General features: G+C 47.0%; 1 protein-coding gene across 18 annotated transcripts in view; it reads right to left on the reverse strand.

Moving 5' to 3' along the window:
• The window catches only part of AFDN (afadin, adherens junction formation factor), a 2,152,715-nt gene that overhangs the window by 1,316,650 nt on the left and 822,323 nt on the right, over nucleotides 1–13,742 (reverse strand). For all 18 annotated transcript variants that reach the window (XM_086927064.1, XM_086927054.1, XM_086927053.1 and 15 more), the window contains one exon: nucleotides 11,638–11,843. In XM_086927064.1, coding sequence (XP_086783190.1) covers nucleotides 11,638–11,843 — 206 coding nt within the window. The remainder of the gene's footprint in view (nucleotides 1–11,637; nucleotides 11,844–13,742) is intronic.

The following is a 13,742-nucleotide window of genomic DNA, read 5'->3' on the forward strand; positions in this document are numbered from 1 at the left end:
GAGAGCAGGTAGGCCCCGGTCCACGGCCTCGACTTGCCGACGAGATTGCCCGCCACTGCCCTTCCCGGCGTTCAACACAATCGCCTTGTCGCACTCGATCCAAACAGGCGGGGGTGGGAAGAATATACCCCTCCGCATATCCCGGGCAGGAGTGCCCCGACTGGGCAATGACCGCCTCCACCAGCAGCACGGCGCCAGCCCAGGTCGCCGTCCATAGTCTCCTCCGAAACGGCCCTCGTCCATCAGAGCCCCTCGATACTTGACTGCCGCCTTCCCCTCAAGGGGATGGGGGGCAGAATCTGGGGAAGTAGAGTCCGGATAGGCAGGATCTCGTAGAAATTTTTTGCGGGCGGGCGTGGAGCTCCTTTAGGCAGCGTCCGCTCCTGTCGCCATCTTGGCCATGCCCCCTGTTGCTTTGTTAGTAGGTCCTTGTCCGCTCTGATTTTGATTATCTGTCCCTTGGACAGTTCTAGCAGACTTGAGTATCTTGTTAGTCTGGACCATTGTGCAGCAATGAGAATTAGGTTTGTCCCTGTTTGTCTTGCTTTTTCCAGAACTCTTTGGATTAGAGGTATTGGTGGAAAAGAGTATGCAAATGTCCCTGACCAATCTAGTTCTGTCCATCAATTGTTGTTTTTGCAATTGTCACCCCGAGTGGGATGGGTATGCTCAGACGTGAGTCCCATGCTCTCCACACCACTGGAGTCACGATATCCTGGCTGAAGACGGCTGATAGCCAGAAACGGGTCCTATGATGCTTGATCCCGGTCCAGGAAAGACATGGCTTGGCAGTTCGGGCTGGACTGTTCCCATGAGGCACAGGGTCAGACTGATTTGCATATGGCCATGTCTGAACTGGAGTGGTGTGGAGTGCAAAAAAACGATGGGTTTAGGCCCAGATCTCTGTACTGGGGTGAACATATGACATTGTGCTGCATTCTGTCCATCAATTGTTGTTTTTGCACCTCATTAATCTAGTGGCAGGGGATTCTCCTTTGACAAGTTGTGAGGAAACCTCAAGGCAAAACTGGCATTTCTTGTACTGTATTGTCACAAACAGGTCTATTTCTGGGGTTCTCTAGAGTTTGACAATGTATTGTACTGTCTTGTGTTTCAATTCCTACTCGTAGGAGCAGTTGTTCTGTCTGCTCAGAAGATCTGCTGTTGTGTTATATACTCCTGGTAGATGTATTGTATACAGATGGATTCTTTAAGAAATTGCCATTGCCAGATCTGTTGTGCTAGCTTGCTTAGCGGAAATGACTTTGTACCTCCTAGTTTGTTGAGGTAGAACATTGTGGTGGTGTTGTCCGTTTGAATCAAGGCAGTCCTTGTGCGGATGTGTTTCTGGAACGCTTTCAATGCTAGGAATACTGTTTTCATTTCCAAGTAATTGAGGTGTTTTATGGAGTCAAGCTTGTTCCACTGACCTTGTACCTTCAGTTGTTTAAAGTGCGCTCCCCATCCGTTGAGGGATGTGTCTATAGTGATTGCCACAGAAGGAGTTGGGTTTTTGAAAAGTCTCCCTTGAGTTATGTTGTTGGATGCCCACCATTGTATTTCTGCTTGCAGCCTGTGCGTAACAACCACTAGATCCTCCCAACTCCCCTTGGCTGGTGACCAGTTGTTGGCAAGCCATTCATGGATGGGGCACATATGTAGTCAGGCAGGAGGAATGAGTGGGATGCATGATGCCATCATGTCAATGAGCTTCATGACTCTCCTCACTTTCAGAGACTGACCCTTCCTGTAGATGAAGGTTTCTGGTTTGATCGCGTGTATCCCTTTTTGGGTAGGGTTTTCCTGTGCGAGTTGCGAGTTTAGTCTTTCACCTAACAAAAAGTATTTTCCCTTTCTGGTTTTGTGGAGGATTTCTTGTGATGTATTGAGAATCCTAATCAATGGAGCATGTGGACTGCCGTTTGAACATGGTTGAGACATGTTTGTTTTGTGTCTGCCTTTATAAGCCAGGCATGCAGGTAAGGGTAGGTGTACAATCCATCCTTTCGCAGGTGCGCCGCGAATGCGGCTAGGCACTTGGTGAAGATATGTGGTGCTGATTTTATCCCGAAAAAGAGTACCTTGAACTGGTAGTGTGTTTACTTGTGTAGGAACCGGAGATATTTTCTGTGGTTTTTAGGGCTCGCCTGCTGATGCGCTTCTGCGCATAGCTGGCGAAGCTCTATTGTGGCTTATCCAGAGTTTAACCACCACTGGCGATTCCTTGCAGTGCATGTGCTTTTTAGGTCATTGCGCAAGCGCAAGCCCTAAAAAGCGCGTACACAATGCCACCAGCCGCCTACCTGCCTGCCTCGCATTACCACATCAAAGGCAGCCCTCCCAGCGCATTTCTCACCCCCTAATGATTCACGGCCGGGCGGCCGTACTTTCAGTTTCACTGTCTCCTTTTAAAACTTGTTTGTCTGTTTTGCCATGTATGACTCTCCTTCTTCTGCTGTTGTAGACTTCTCTCTTTCTTCACATGTGCTCCATATGTGTCCAATGTGTGCTCTGTTAATAAAATGTTTTACCACGTTTCTTAGCCATGTCAATAATGTGTTTCTTTTTCTTTGTACTTGTTTTCGTCTTATTTCTTTTTCTTCCTTCGTTTTGTCTTTTTTCCCTTCCTTCTCCTTTCCTTATTTGTTCCAAATTCCGCAGGTTATCGTAATACTCCGAAAGTTATTGCAACTGGATGTTTAACGGAGGGCTGGAAGGGGGGGAGGGGCTGAAGATGCTGTTCGTTTTTTTTTTAAAGAAAAACGTAATCGAGACCACCCTCTCTTGCCTCACCAATAACACAGATGGGTGAGGAGGGGGGTGGGGTGACTGCTCCACGCGGCCCAGTTCATTAGCCAACTGGGAACACGACAAACTTTATCCCGTTTGCGTTTAGACATACTTTGGGTGTTTCGTTTCTGGTTTGTGTTTTGCGGTTCTCGGCTCTGGGAGCTCAGCTCCTGGAGTGGGCCGGGGGGGGGGGGGGGGGGGGGGGGGGGCTCTCTGCCTATTCCCTTTTGGGAGGTGGGAAGGGGGGGCAGTGAAAGGAAGTGCGCCCGCCTCCCCCTCAGCGCTCTGCCTCCGTATTGATTCATTCATATCAGACTGCTTCTGTGAATGAATGAATGAATTGATGGGTGAGCTGCTGCTCACATCGAATCTCCTCAAGGCGCATTTCGACGTAGACAAAGAGGTGCACAGAGAAGTATAAACTGGATTGTGACTGGTTTTTTTCCGAAGGTGATAAGGGAGCATGTCTAAGACAGGCTTGCATAAGAAACACATTATATAGCACCGCGATGTCACTTATTAGCGACTCGCAGCGCTTTATAATAAATAAATACACAGAAATAAAGAACAGCGCTTATTTGGTGTTAAGGGCCTTTATGAAGTCAATGATTGCTAACGTTCTCTTTTCACTCCACCTTCACACTTTTTATTCTTTTTCTTCCTTCATGTGTTACTTTCTCTTATTTCTCCTACTGCTTTTTTGACCTGTTTTCCTCTTCTTTTCTTAAATTCCTTTCCTTTGCTTTCAATATTGCTTCTCCCTTCCCATTATTGTAGTCTGTTTTTCTTCTAGCTCGTTGTGTTCACAGAACCATTATCCTGGTTACCAAAATGAATGTCTTTACCATTTCGTTTCATGGCAACGCTTTATTGGATAGGAAATAGCCCACTGGGGAGGGCTCTGGGTTCCTTTGATCCATCTGCCCCTCCTTATGGCATCCACAACAGATCTCGATTGTTCGAACCAGCTCGTTTCCATTCAGTGCGGTAATGTGGTTATCCACCCAGGGACTTATTCACAACTGCAAGCTGGCTCGGAGGTGTTGAGAAACCTTTCTTTGTAATACCCCCACGTAGAGTAAAATTGTCAGAAAACTACTTATTTTTGTATCTGCTGTGCTACTTTCACGCGAAAGGGATCTTTTTTTCAGATTGTGATGGCCACATTGAGAAATTATTTCAAGAGAGCTTATTTGTATTTTTGGCCGTCAATCATTGATAATACATTCTTAGACTTTGCTTGCCTATGGGTGCTATTAATTCGTAATTTCAATATCAAAATTGGTTTGCTAGGATTGACATTCTGAAGGCTAGTACTGATAAAAGCTTTTTTAAAGGATTTAAAGGAACAGCGTGCCGTCCGTCACTGGCCCCCACTCTCATATTGTTTGTTGCTGTGAACACCATGTAATGAAGTACAGTCCCAGGGGAATTGAAAAGGTACTATATTTACAGGATTCCCACAGACTTTTACTACATCGCCCTGACAAGGGCTGCAGCTGCTCGGCATGGTGTGCCCGTGCAGACTCAACCCACCATACCCCGAGCTCTGGCTTTTCAAGCTAGTTTGCAGGAGGAACTCGCTTCTTGGTCTCCCTCTCCCCATCTCCCCCTCTGCCTGCTCTCCTCTCTCTCTCCCTCCCCTCTCTCTCCCCTCCGTCCTTCGCTCTCGTCCTCCCCCTGTCTTCTTCCCCTCCCTCTCTCTCCCTCTACCCTCTCTCCCTTTCCCTCACTTCCCTCTCTCCCTTTCCTTCTCTTCCCTCTCCTCTCTCCCAGTCTCCGTCTCTCTCTCCTCTCTCCCCCTCTCTCTCTCCTCTCTCCCCGTCTCTCCTCTCTCCCTCTCTTTACCCTCTCCCTCTCCCTGCTCTCTCCCTCTCCCTGCTCTCCTTTTTCTCCCTCTCCCCATTTCCCCCTCTGCCTGCTCTCCTCTCTTCTCTCCCTCCCCTCTCTCCCTCCCCTCCGTCCTTCGCTCTAGTCCTCCCCCTTTCTTCTTCCCCTTCCCCTCCCTCTCCCTCTACCCTCTCTCCTTTTCCCTCTCCCTTTCCCTCACTACCCTCTCTCCCTTTCCCTCTCTACCTTCTCCTCTCTCCCCGTCTCCGTCTCTCTCCCCCTCTCTCTCCTCTCTCCAGCTCTTTACCCTCTCCCTCTCCCTGCTCTCCTTTTTTCCCCTCTCCCCATCTCCCACTCAGCACCAATACAGCAGCACTCAGCACCACCACAGCACCACTCAGCACCACCACAGCATCACTCAGCACCACCTCCGCACCACCTCAGCGTCATCACTCATCACTCCGCGTCACCACCGCAGCACTCCGCGTCACCACCGCAGCACTCCGCGTCACCACCGCAGCACTCCGCGTCACCACCGCAGCACTCCGCGTCACCACCGCAGCACTCCGCGTCACCACCGCAGCACTCCGCGTCACCACCGCAGCACTCCGCGTCACCACCGCAGCACTCCGCGTCACCACCGCAGCACTCCGCGTCACCACCGCAGCACTCCGCGTCACCACCGCAGCACTCCGCGTCACCACCGCAGCACTCCGCGTCACCACCGCAGCACTCCGCGTCACCACCGCAGCACTCCGCGTCACCACCGCAGCACTCCGCGTCACCACCGCAGCACTCCGCGTCACCACCGCAGCACTCCGCGTCACCACCGCAGCACTCCGCGTCACCACCGCAGCACTCCGCGTCACCACCGCAGCACTCCGCGTCACCACCGCAGCACTCCGCGTCACCACCGCAGCACTCCGCGTCACCACCGCAGCACTCCGCGTCACCACCGCAGCACTCCGCGTCACCACCGCAGCACTCCGCGTCACCACCGCAGCACTCCGCGTCACCACCGCAGCACTCCGCGTCACCACCGCAGCACTCCGCGTCACCACCGCAGCACTCCGCGTCACCACCGCAGCACTCCGCGTCACCACCGCAGCACTCCGCGTCACCACCGCAGCACTCCGCGCCACCACCGCAGCACTCCGCGCCACCACCGCAGCACTCCGCGCCACCACCGCAGCACTCCGCGCCACCACCGCAGCACTCCGCGCCACCACCGCAGCACTCCGCGCCACCACCGCAGCACTCCGCGCCACCACCGCATCACTCCGCGCCACCACCGCAGCACTCCGCGCCACCACCGCAGCACTCCGCGCCACCACCGCAGCACTCCGCGCCACCACCGCAGCACTCCGCGCCACCACCGCAGCACTCCGCGCCACCACCGCAGCACTCCGCGCCACCACCGCAGCACTCCGCGCCACCACCGCAGCACTCCGCGCCACCACCGCAGCACTCCGCGCCACCACCGCAGCACTCCGCGCAACCACCGCAGCACTCAGCGCAACCACAGCATCACTCAGCGCAACAACAGCATCACTCAGCGCAACCACAGCATCACTCAGCGCAACCACAGCATCACTCAGCGCAACCACAGCATCACTCAGCGCAACCACAGCATCACTCAGCGCCACCACAGCATCACTTAGCACCACTACAGCATCAATCAGCAGCATCAATCAGCACCACCACAGCATCACTCAGCACCACCACAGCATCACTTAGCACCACCACAGCATCAATCAGCAGCATCAATCAGCACCACCACAGCATCACTCAGCACCACCACAGCATCACTCAGCACCACCACAGCATCACTCAGCACCACCACAGCATCACTCAGCACCACCACAGCATCACTGGTTCAAATATGTTCTTTCAATGTTTCAAGCTGTTTTCAAGCTTTCAAGCTTTATTACAAATCACAAAAAGATGTTAAAATTTCACTTCTGTTCGTGGATTTTCGTCACAATAAAAAACACTTAACATAATCTTCCCAAAAGTTATTTACAAAAGTTTAAGCTATTGCCATTACAAATTAAATAAATTATTTAAGTATTAATTATTTTAAAAAATTAAAAGCAATTGTTATTTGTAATATCAATACATCTAAGTCCCGTAAATATAAAACATGTTGCATTACAAATGCTATAGGTGTCACATTTGCGAAAGTTATAACTATTGGCATTGTAAATGACAAAGCTATTAATTTAGCTATTTTCAAAAATAACACAGAACTATTAAAAAATTCATGTATTAGACCAATAGCTCAAACTTTCCTAATGCGAGCCCTATTATATTTCCAATGCTTGTTATTCATGGGGATGTGTAAATAGTCATCCTTGAGATCTATTGTTGCCATGTAATCTCCTTTTAGAATTTGTGGGATTATTTCGTGCAGTGTAGTCATTTTGAAATGCGGTGTCAAGATGAATTTGTTTATTAACCTTAGGTCCAGGATTGGTCTTAGTGAAAGGTCCTGTTTGGGGACTAGGAAATACGGGGAGTAGTTTCCTTTGAAAATGTCCTGTTCTGGTACCAATTCTATTGCTTGTTTTTGAAGAAGGTCTTTAATTTCTGGACTTAACTGTATGTGTTCTGACTTGAGGTACCTCCTTATTTTTGGTGGGTTTGCTGGTGGTGTTTTTGTCAGTTCTATGCAATACCTGTATTTTACCAAATTAAATATCCACTTGTCTGTGGTGATCTTTCGCCACTGTTGTAGGTACTGTGATATTCTGCCTCCCACTGGTGTTGGGTGTGGGTCTTTTCCTTTGCAAGGGTCAATTAGAGCCACTCACTCCTCCTCTAGAGGGCTGGCCTCTGCCTCTTCCTTGAAAGGACTGCTTTGGTTGTTGTTGACAACCCAGGTATCCTGCTTGCTGGCTCGTTTGTTGACCATTTACCTGACCCTATTGTTGATGTGACATTTGCTGTCCTTTAACGAAGGCTCCTCTTTCTGTGGGTTTTCTTCTGTTAAACCCTCCTCCTTTGAAGGTGGTTCTTTGTTGTAGGGCTCCCATGGCTCTTGCAGTTTCATTATCTTTTATATTCTGCTGGAGAGATTCATCCACTTCTTTTCGAAAAATTGCCTTCTCTGTAAATGGTCTGTTAATGATGGAGGTTTGAACATCCTGCATAAAACCTGATATTCTAAGCCAGGCATTCCTTGTTAGAGTGGTGGCTGTGCACATCTGTCTGCTGCATCGAGCGCTGATTTAAGGCATGAGTTAGCAATGTTTTTGCCTTCTTGGACAATAGAATTAGCCCTTTTCTAGTCCTCTTCGGGGAGCTTGTGGATGAGCTCCTCAATGTCATCCCATTGCTGTTGTGCGTACCTGTTCAGCAGGCATTAGAGTTTGCGATGCGCCACTGCATCACTGCTTCCTTTTCCATTTTTCTGCCTACCATATCCATATGTTCGCTTTCTTTCTCTGGGGTGGGCCACTGTTAGCGAGGGCATTTGCTCTTCTCCTGGCCGTGGTAACAATGATGGGAGTTAGGCACTGTGTTTCCCTGGATATACTTAGGGTCCTTGGAAGAGGGTTTGTACTTCTTTTCGACCCTTGGTGTTACCCCCTTGCTTGAGGCTGGCTCCTTAAAGGCTTCATTGCCTTAGTCCAGGATGCTTAGTAGCATTGGTAGGTATTGTGTCCCCTTGTTGGCAGGGACGTGTGAATGAAGCATGTGTCTCCCTTTTCCTCTTCGAGGGGAACTTCGAAAACGTCAGCTGGTCTTTTTTACTAGGCAGTTGTAGAAGGCTATGTCATCTGGTGGGGATGCCTTTGAGGGATAACAGCATATCTCCTCCTCTGGGCTTTCAGTGTAGAGGCCCTTCCATGTGTCCTCGAAATTTTCAGAGGCTTCCTCCTCTTCTGGTGCCTCGATATCTTCACTGCGAGTTTCGGGGGTTGGAGGTGCCTCGAGAATTTCCTCTTCTTCCCCTTTGGCATTTTCCACTCCTTTGGCTTGGACATTGTTCGCTTCAGGGACAGGGATCTTACAAATTCGGAATTCCTTAGGGGAGGCATCAAACTCCTTTTTTTGGAGGATTGTCGCCATTTCCTTTTCTTGTTGACTTCAAGTGCTCTCTCGGCGTCAGAGACCAGAGATTTTCTTTTCTTGTTTGTGCTTGCCTCTGGTTTTGATGGCATTGCGGTTCCCTTCGGGGGTTCATGTTTGATCCTTGTTTTTGCCGCCTTGTGCAATAATTTCCTCATCGGCGTCCCTTGGTTAGGGTTCCGTGGGGTTCTTTGGATCACGGCTGGCCTTCGATCACCTTTTTTTGGGGCGTAGAGGCTGCCTTAAGCTGTGCCTTCTTATTGTGGTCCTTTGCTTCCAATGGATGTGTATGGTGTCTTACCTTATCCGTCGTCTTCTCTGTATCCATCGCCATCTTTTTATGGGCGTGATTTTTTTTCAGACTCTGCCTCTAGAATTTCGACGCCCGATCCTTCGTGCATCAATTCTGCTGGAACTCCCTGGTCCTCTTCATCACTGGAAAAGCCCAGGTCCGTCATGGAAGGTTTTTGCGATGCCATGGAAAAATTTGCATAGTGGGCCTCTCTTTGCTTTCAGCGTGTCCTGAGAGTTTCCAGCTGGAACACTGCGCAGGCTTCACCGTCTATCCTTATGGTCTTTGGGTATGCAGAGGTTGCACATGTCGTGTGGATCATGTTGTGCGAATTCGTGGTGGCACTCGGGGCATAATTTGAAACGGGTATTTTCCATGGCCCCTACCTCGCCATTTGTCGGCTCTTGATGTCTTCGGTATTAGGGGTGTCGTTCTCGGAGTTGAGCTTTGCTCTTCGGTTGAGATGTCAACGGTCGATGTTAATTTTCCACTCGAAATATCGACTTTTATCTTTTCTGGTTTTTTACCGAAAACTTTGGAGCATCCCTTCTTGCTTCCAGACCCAACAGTGGAAAAAAGAATCTGAAGATGGCCACCATGCACAACAACCTCCAGGGTGCTGTCTGACGTCAAACAGGGGACATACCTGGCACCAAATGGTTGTCGACAACGCCCAAAACGAAGAAGAAAAAAACTAAGACTATTCCGGACCCAACCTCTAGATGGCGGAATGATGCCCGGCATGTGAATCCAGAAAAAGATTCACGCTGCAAAACCTAAGGGTTCTGATTACTATCTGCACCTCTTCCTCCGAAACTGGTCTCTAGAATTTCTCCATCTACCACACCATGGGTTTAGGATCTTCAATATTTACTAAGCTTTTCTGGAGGAAGTCTCTCCAATCACATAAAGAGAAGTATTATTTAATACATTCCTCCTTTTTTCTCCCCGTTCTTAAAATGAGTCTCCTTAATTTCTTTAACATACGCCTCTATCGTCTATTAGTTGGTATGCCAGATGCATTCCCACTTTATTCCCAGCTATATAGGAGAAATGTCCCACATGAAGAAGCACAAGCTCAACTCTATCATATATATATTCATGCAGGAGTAGGTCTGATGGTCACAGGGAAAGAAAGTGTGATCCTATTACTAATAAAGCTGCCTCCAAATGTCCCCAGAGTGACACCTTCATCCGCATGACCGGTCTCAATCACTATACCAGACTCTGTGCATACAACCTCACCTCTTTAGCAAGTGCTGCCAAGAAGCCCAGTCCAAAAGTGTCTTGGACAGTATTGGAAGAGTAGATCTTAGCAAACGTCGTTGGTTACCGAGCCGGAGAACCCCACATAATCTGTAATATTAGTTCCTCAACAGATTTGATTTCTGACAACAGCGCAGAGAGATTTCCCTTTAAATATTAAAACATTACTACCTCCATTTTTTTGGGATATGCAGAGGGGCAGGAAGCCTCAGCAAATGTGTTGTATTTCATACAGTTCTGCTCACGTTTCATTAAATGTGTTTCCTGCAAACAAACTTTGAATCCAGATGTGACGCCAGCATGGCCTTCCATACTGCCCCACTTTTCACCTGTGAGTTGAGCCCTCTAACATTTAAAGAGACTTGCCACTCTGTATTCTTCAGACCAAACCCAGGAGACCTCTACTGTCACAGACAGAATGCTGCTGTCACCTTGGCCGCACAGCAGTTCGATCTCGCACCATCTAATTTCTACTAACTCAGTGAGTGCAAAACATCACCTTTCCCCTGAAGTTTAGGTCGCCCCTGTCATCATCCATGGCACCTTCCACAAATTCAAGCCTCTGCACAGGCTAGATAGACTTTGGATGCTCAGGAACACATGGGACCGGATACAAGCTGAAGTAAAACCACATCCTCTCATCTCACCATCTTGTCCATGCCCTTATTTAGTCCTTAACCAGAACCTGTTTAACTAAGGGAGACGTGTTGCTTTAAAAAATGTTTGCTGTTTTGGAGAGCAAATGAAGGGGTGGTGGTCTGCTGTCCACCGCAGTAAATCATCCCTATCTTCCAGCAATTCACAGGGAGCTGCAAAATGCAACCTGCCTAATAACCACTAGGCAGGTTGTTTGAGCCCCATGTGAATGGGTAACTTGCAGTGTGTCCTATTAACACAAAGGTCGCATAGCAAATTCCACCCCCCATTGTAAACCAGACTTTGTTCAATGTGAACATTTCTGGTTTGAGATCGAACAGAGCATGAGGCCCTTATCATTTAATCCGTTTTTAAGAACACTGTAGTCACATCAACAAAAGAGCAGTGCAAAACACAACAGGGGGTTGTTTATTGAAACAGAGGGCTGAACTTACATTAGATCATACTCACATATGTTTGTAGAATTGTAAGACTAGTGCTTATACAAAAGAGCTGATCAAATCACAAAAGTATAGTCTGTGTTACAGTTGAAAGCATATATGCATGCAGAATCAGGTTACTGTATGCTTTCATGCTATAGCAGAGATAAATATTAATGACATCCATCTACAACTAGCAGATTTAAATTAGACTATTTTATCTATCAGAAAATTATTCTCTGTGCAAAATAACAGGAGCTTTAGCAAGTGCTATAACTATTTTAAAAGGTAGAGATAACCGTAACATACCTGAATAACCCCTTCCATCATGCTGACCATCTTATTAACTATTGCAATGACCTTGTGGGTGCGCTCCGCAGGGCTGATGTCTGGTCTGTATTGGTTAGACAGTACATAACGACACGTCATGTACAACACATAGGTTGGTGACAACTTAAAGTGGACGGTGGAACTGTTTGTATAGTTGATGATGGCAGACAAGAAGGCATCTTCGGCTACAAGAGTAAACAAGTAACAACATTGAAAAGAAGACAATTAACTGTACCCTAACTCCCCGTTTCCTTCAATGTACAAATCTTAATTATTTCAATTCCACCAGTATCTGACAAGAATTGTATAGTTTCTATTTAATGTCAGCACTACCTGAATTTTCCAATGTTGCATCCACATACCTACTCATACTTTTAAATACAAAGGCTGTTGTGACACGTTTTATTGATTTACTGAACACTGCAAAGCTTTGTTAGTTTTTCCGACACACACAAGTGAGTTTTTGAACCAGCAAACAGGTCAACAAGACATCAGCCCCATTCAATTTAGATTCCTAGCTCAGACTGATATTTCATTTTGTGAACTATTTCAAGGAACTCTTCCAACAAGATAGTCTTAAACCTTATTTTTATAACTTGCTCAAAAATCATAGGACAAAGTTACATCAATCCATAAGCTACTTGGATCCACTGCCATCCTAATGCATACATTTGCCAGTTTTAGAAAATTGTGTGTGTGTACCTTTCTTGTTAAGTTTTGCACAAATTAGATACATATAGCCAAGGCTATTAGCAATCATAACTTTTTAAGGACTAACTACCATAAATGTGACTGTCTCCGTAATATGTATGAATAGTATATCAGGAAACTAGAGGTAAACCAACATTGTAGTTAAAATATAAAATCTAACAAGCACTGGAAAAGCTAATTGGTCTCGCTTTGCCAAAGCTGCTGGTATTAGTTTTGCCAATGCCGTCAGAACATCAGCATAAGTACTGGCAAAGAGCCAACAGCAGTGAATGGCCATTATGGCCATCTGGGAATATTATTCTGTATACTTCCAAGATGACTGCCTCATTACTTGTAAACACAATGTGAGGGCCATCCTGAAGAGCTGTAATAAATTATGCAAATTATTATTGATATTTTGTTCAAAGATGGCTACCAGAGTACAAAATGGTCCAAGATGGGTTCCAGCTGCTATTAGCTTCGCCAAAACTTGCCATGTAATTCTAGAGCATTAGGAAACTCCAGCACTGGAGGGGAGGAAAGACAGCAGCAGAGAGAAAGAGGGGGTGGGGGGTAGAGAGAGACATCAAGCCCTATAGGATTCATTGTCACAAGAGTCAGAGGGGAGTCTGTGACGGAGAGAATTGGGAACGGAGGGAGACAGAGCAATTGAGAGACAGTGATGCCTAGGGTAACTGAGGCAGCTGGGAGTGAAGATAGAGAGGGGAGAGAAAGAAAGGAGGAGGACATGCACTGGAGTGTTAAATAAGAAATGCCACATAAACATATAAAAATGTATTAACACTAATATGAAACACTGCTTACAGTTTAACAGGTAAAACATTCCACAGCAGACTTTTCTATGTAGACACTGTGCAGTACATTTGACCCTATTATCTATGGCAATCCACTTAAACTTTGACTTACTTGGAATGTTATAAACAGGACTTCAAAGCACACCCTACTCTTTGCAAAGGATCAAATCTACAGCCAAAAGGCCCAACCCACCAAACCTTCCACAGATTCTGGGTGGAAGGCCTGGGCTGTCGTTGGCCCTGTAACCAAGTCCTGTCCTACACAACCAAGATAAACATTCCATTTGGAACAAGATTCAAAACTGATTAGTATAAGGTATCTCACTGTCTGGCTTTGCATAATGAGCAAATAAATGATCGACTAGAATGTCTCTTGAGCAATTACCTGTTGATGATTCAAGCATTCCATTAATCACTTCTCGATTTTGCTCCATGTTCGGGTCCATATTATCATAATTACTTCTAACAAAACTAGCAATCACACAGTTTTTTCTATTTACTGCAATATTAACCATTAGGAACCTGTTTAGTAGTAAAAGTGTTTCCCCCCATTGGACTCATTTTGAATTATGGAGTAAA

Source organism: Lissotriton vulgaris, chromosome 6 (assembly GCF_964263255.1).
Source record: "Lissotriton vulgaris chromosome 6, aLisVul1.2, whole genome shotgun sequence".
Classification (NCBI taxonomy): domain Eukaryota; kingdom Metazoa; phylum Chordata; class Amphibia; order Caudata; family Salamandridae; genus Lissotriton; species Lissotriton vulgaris.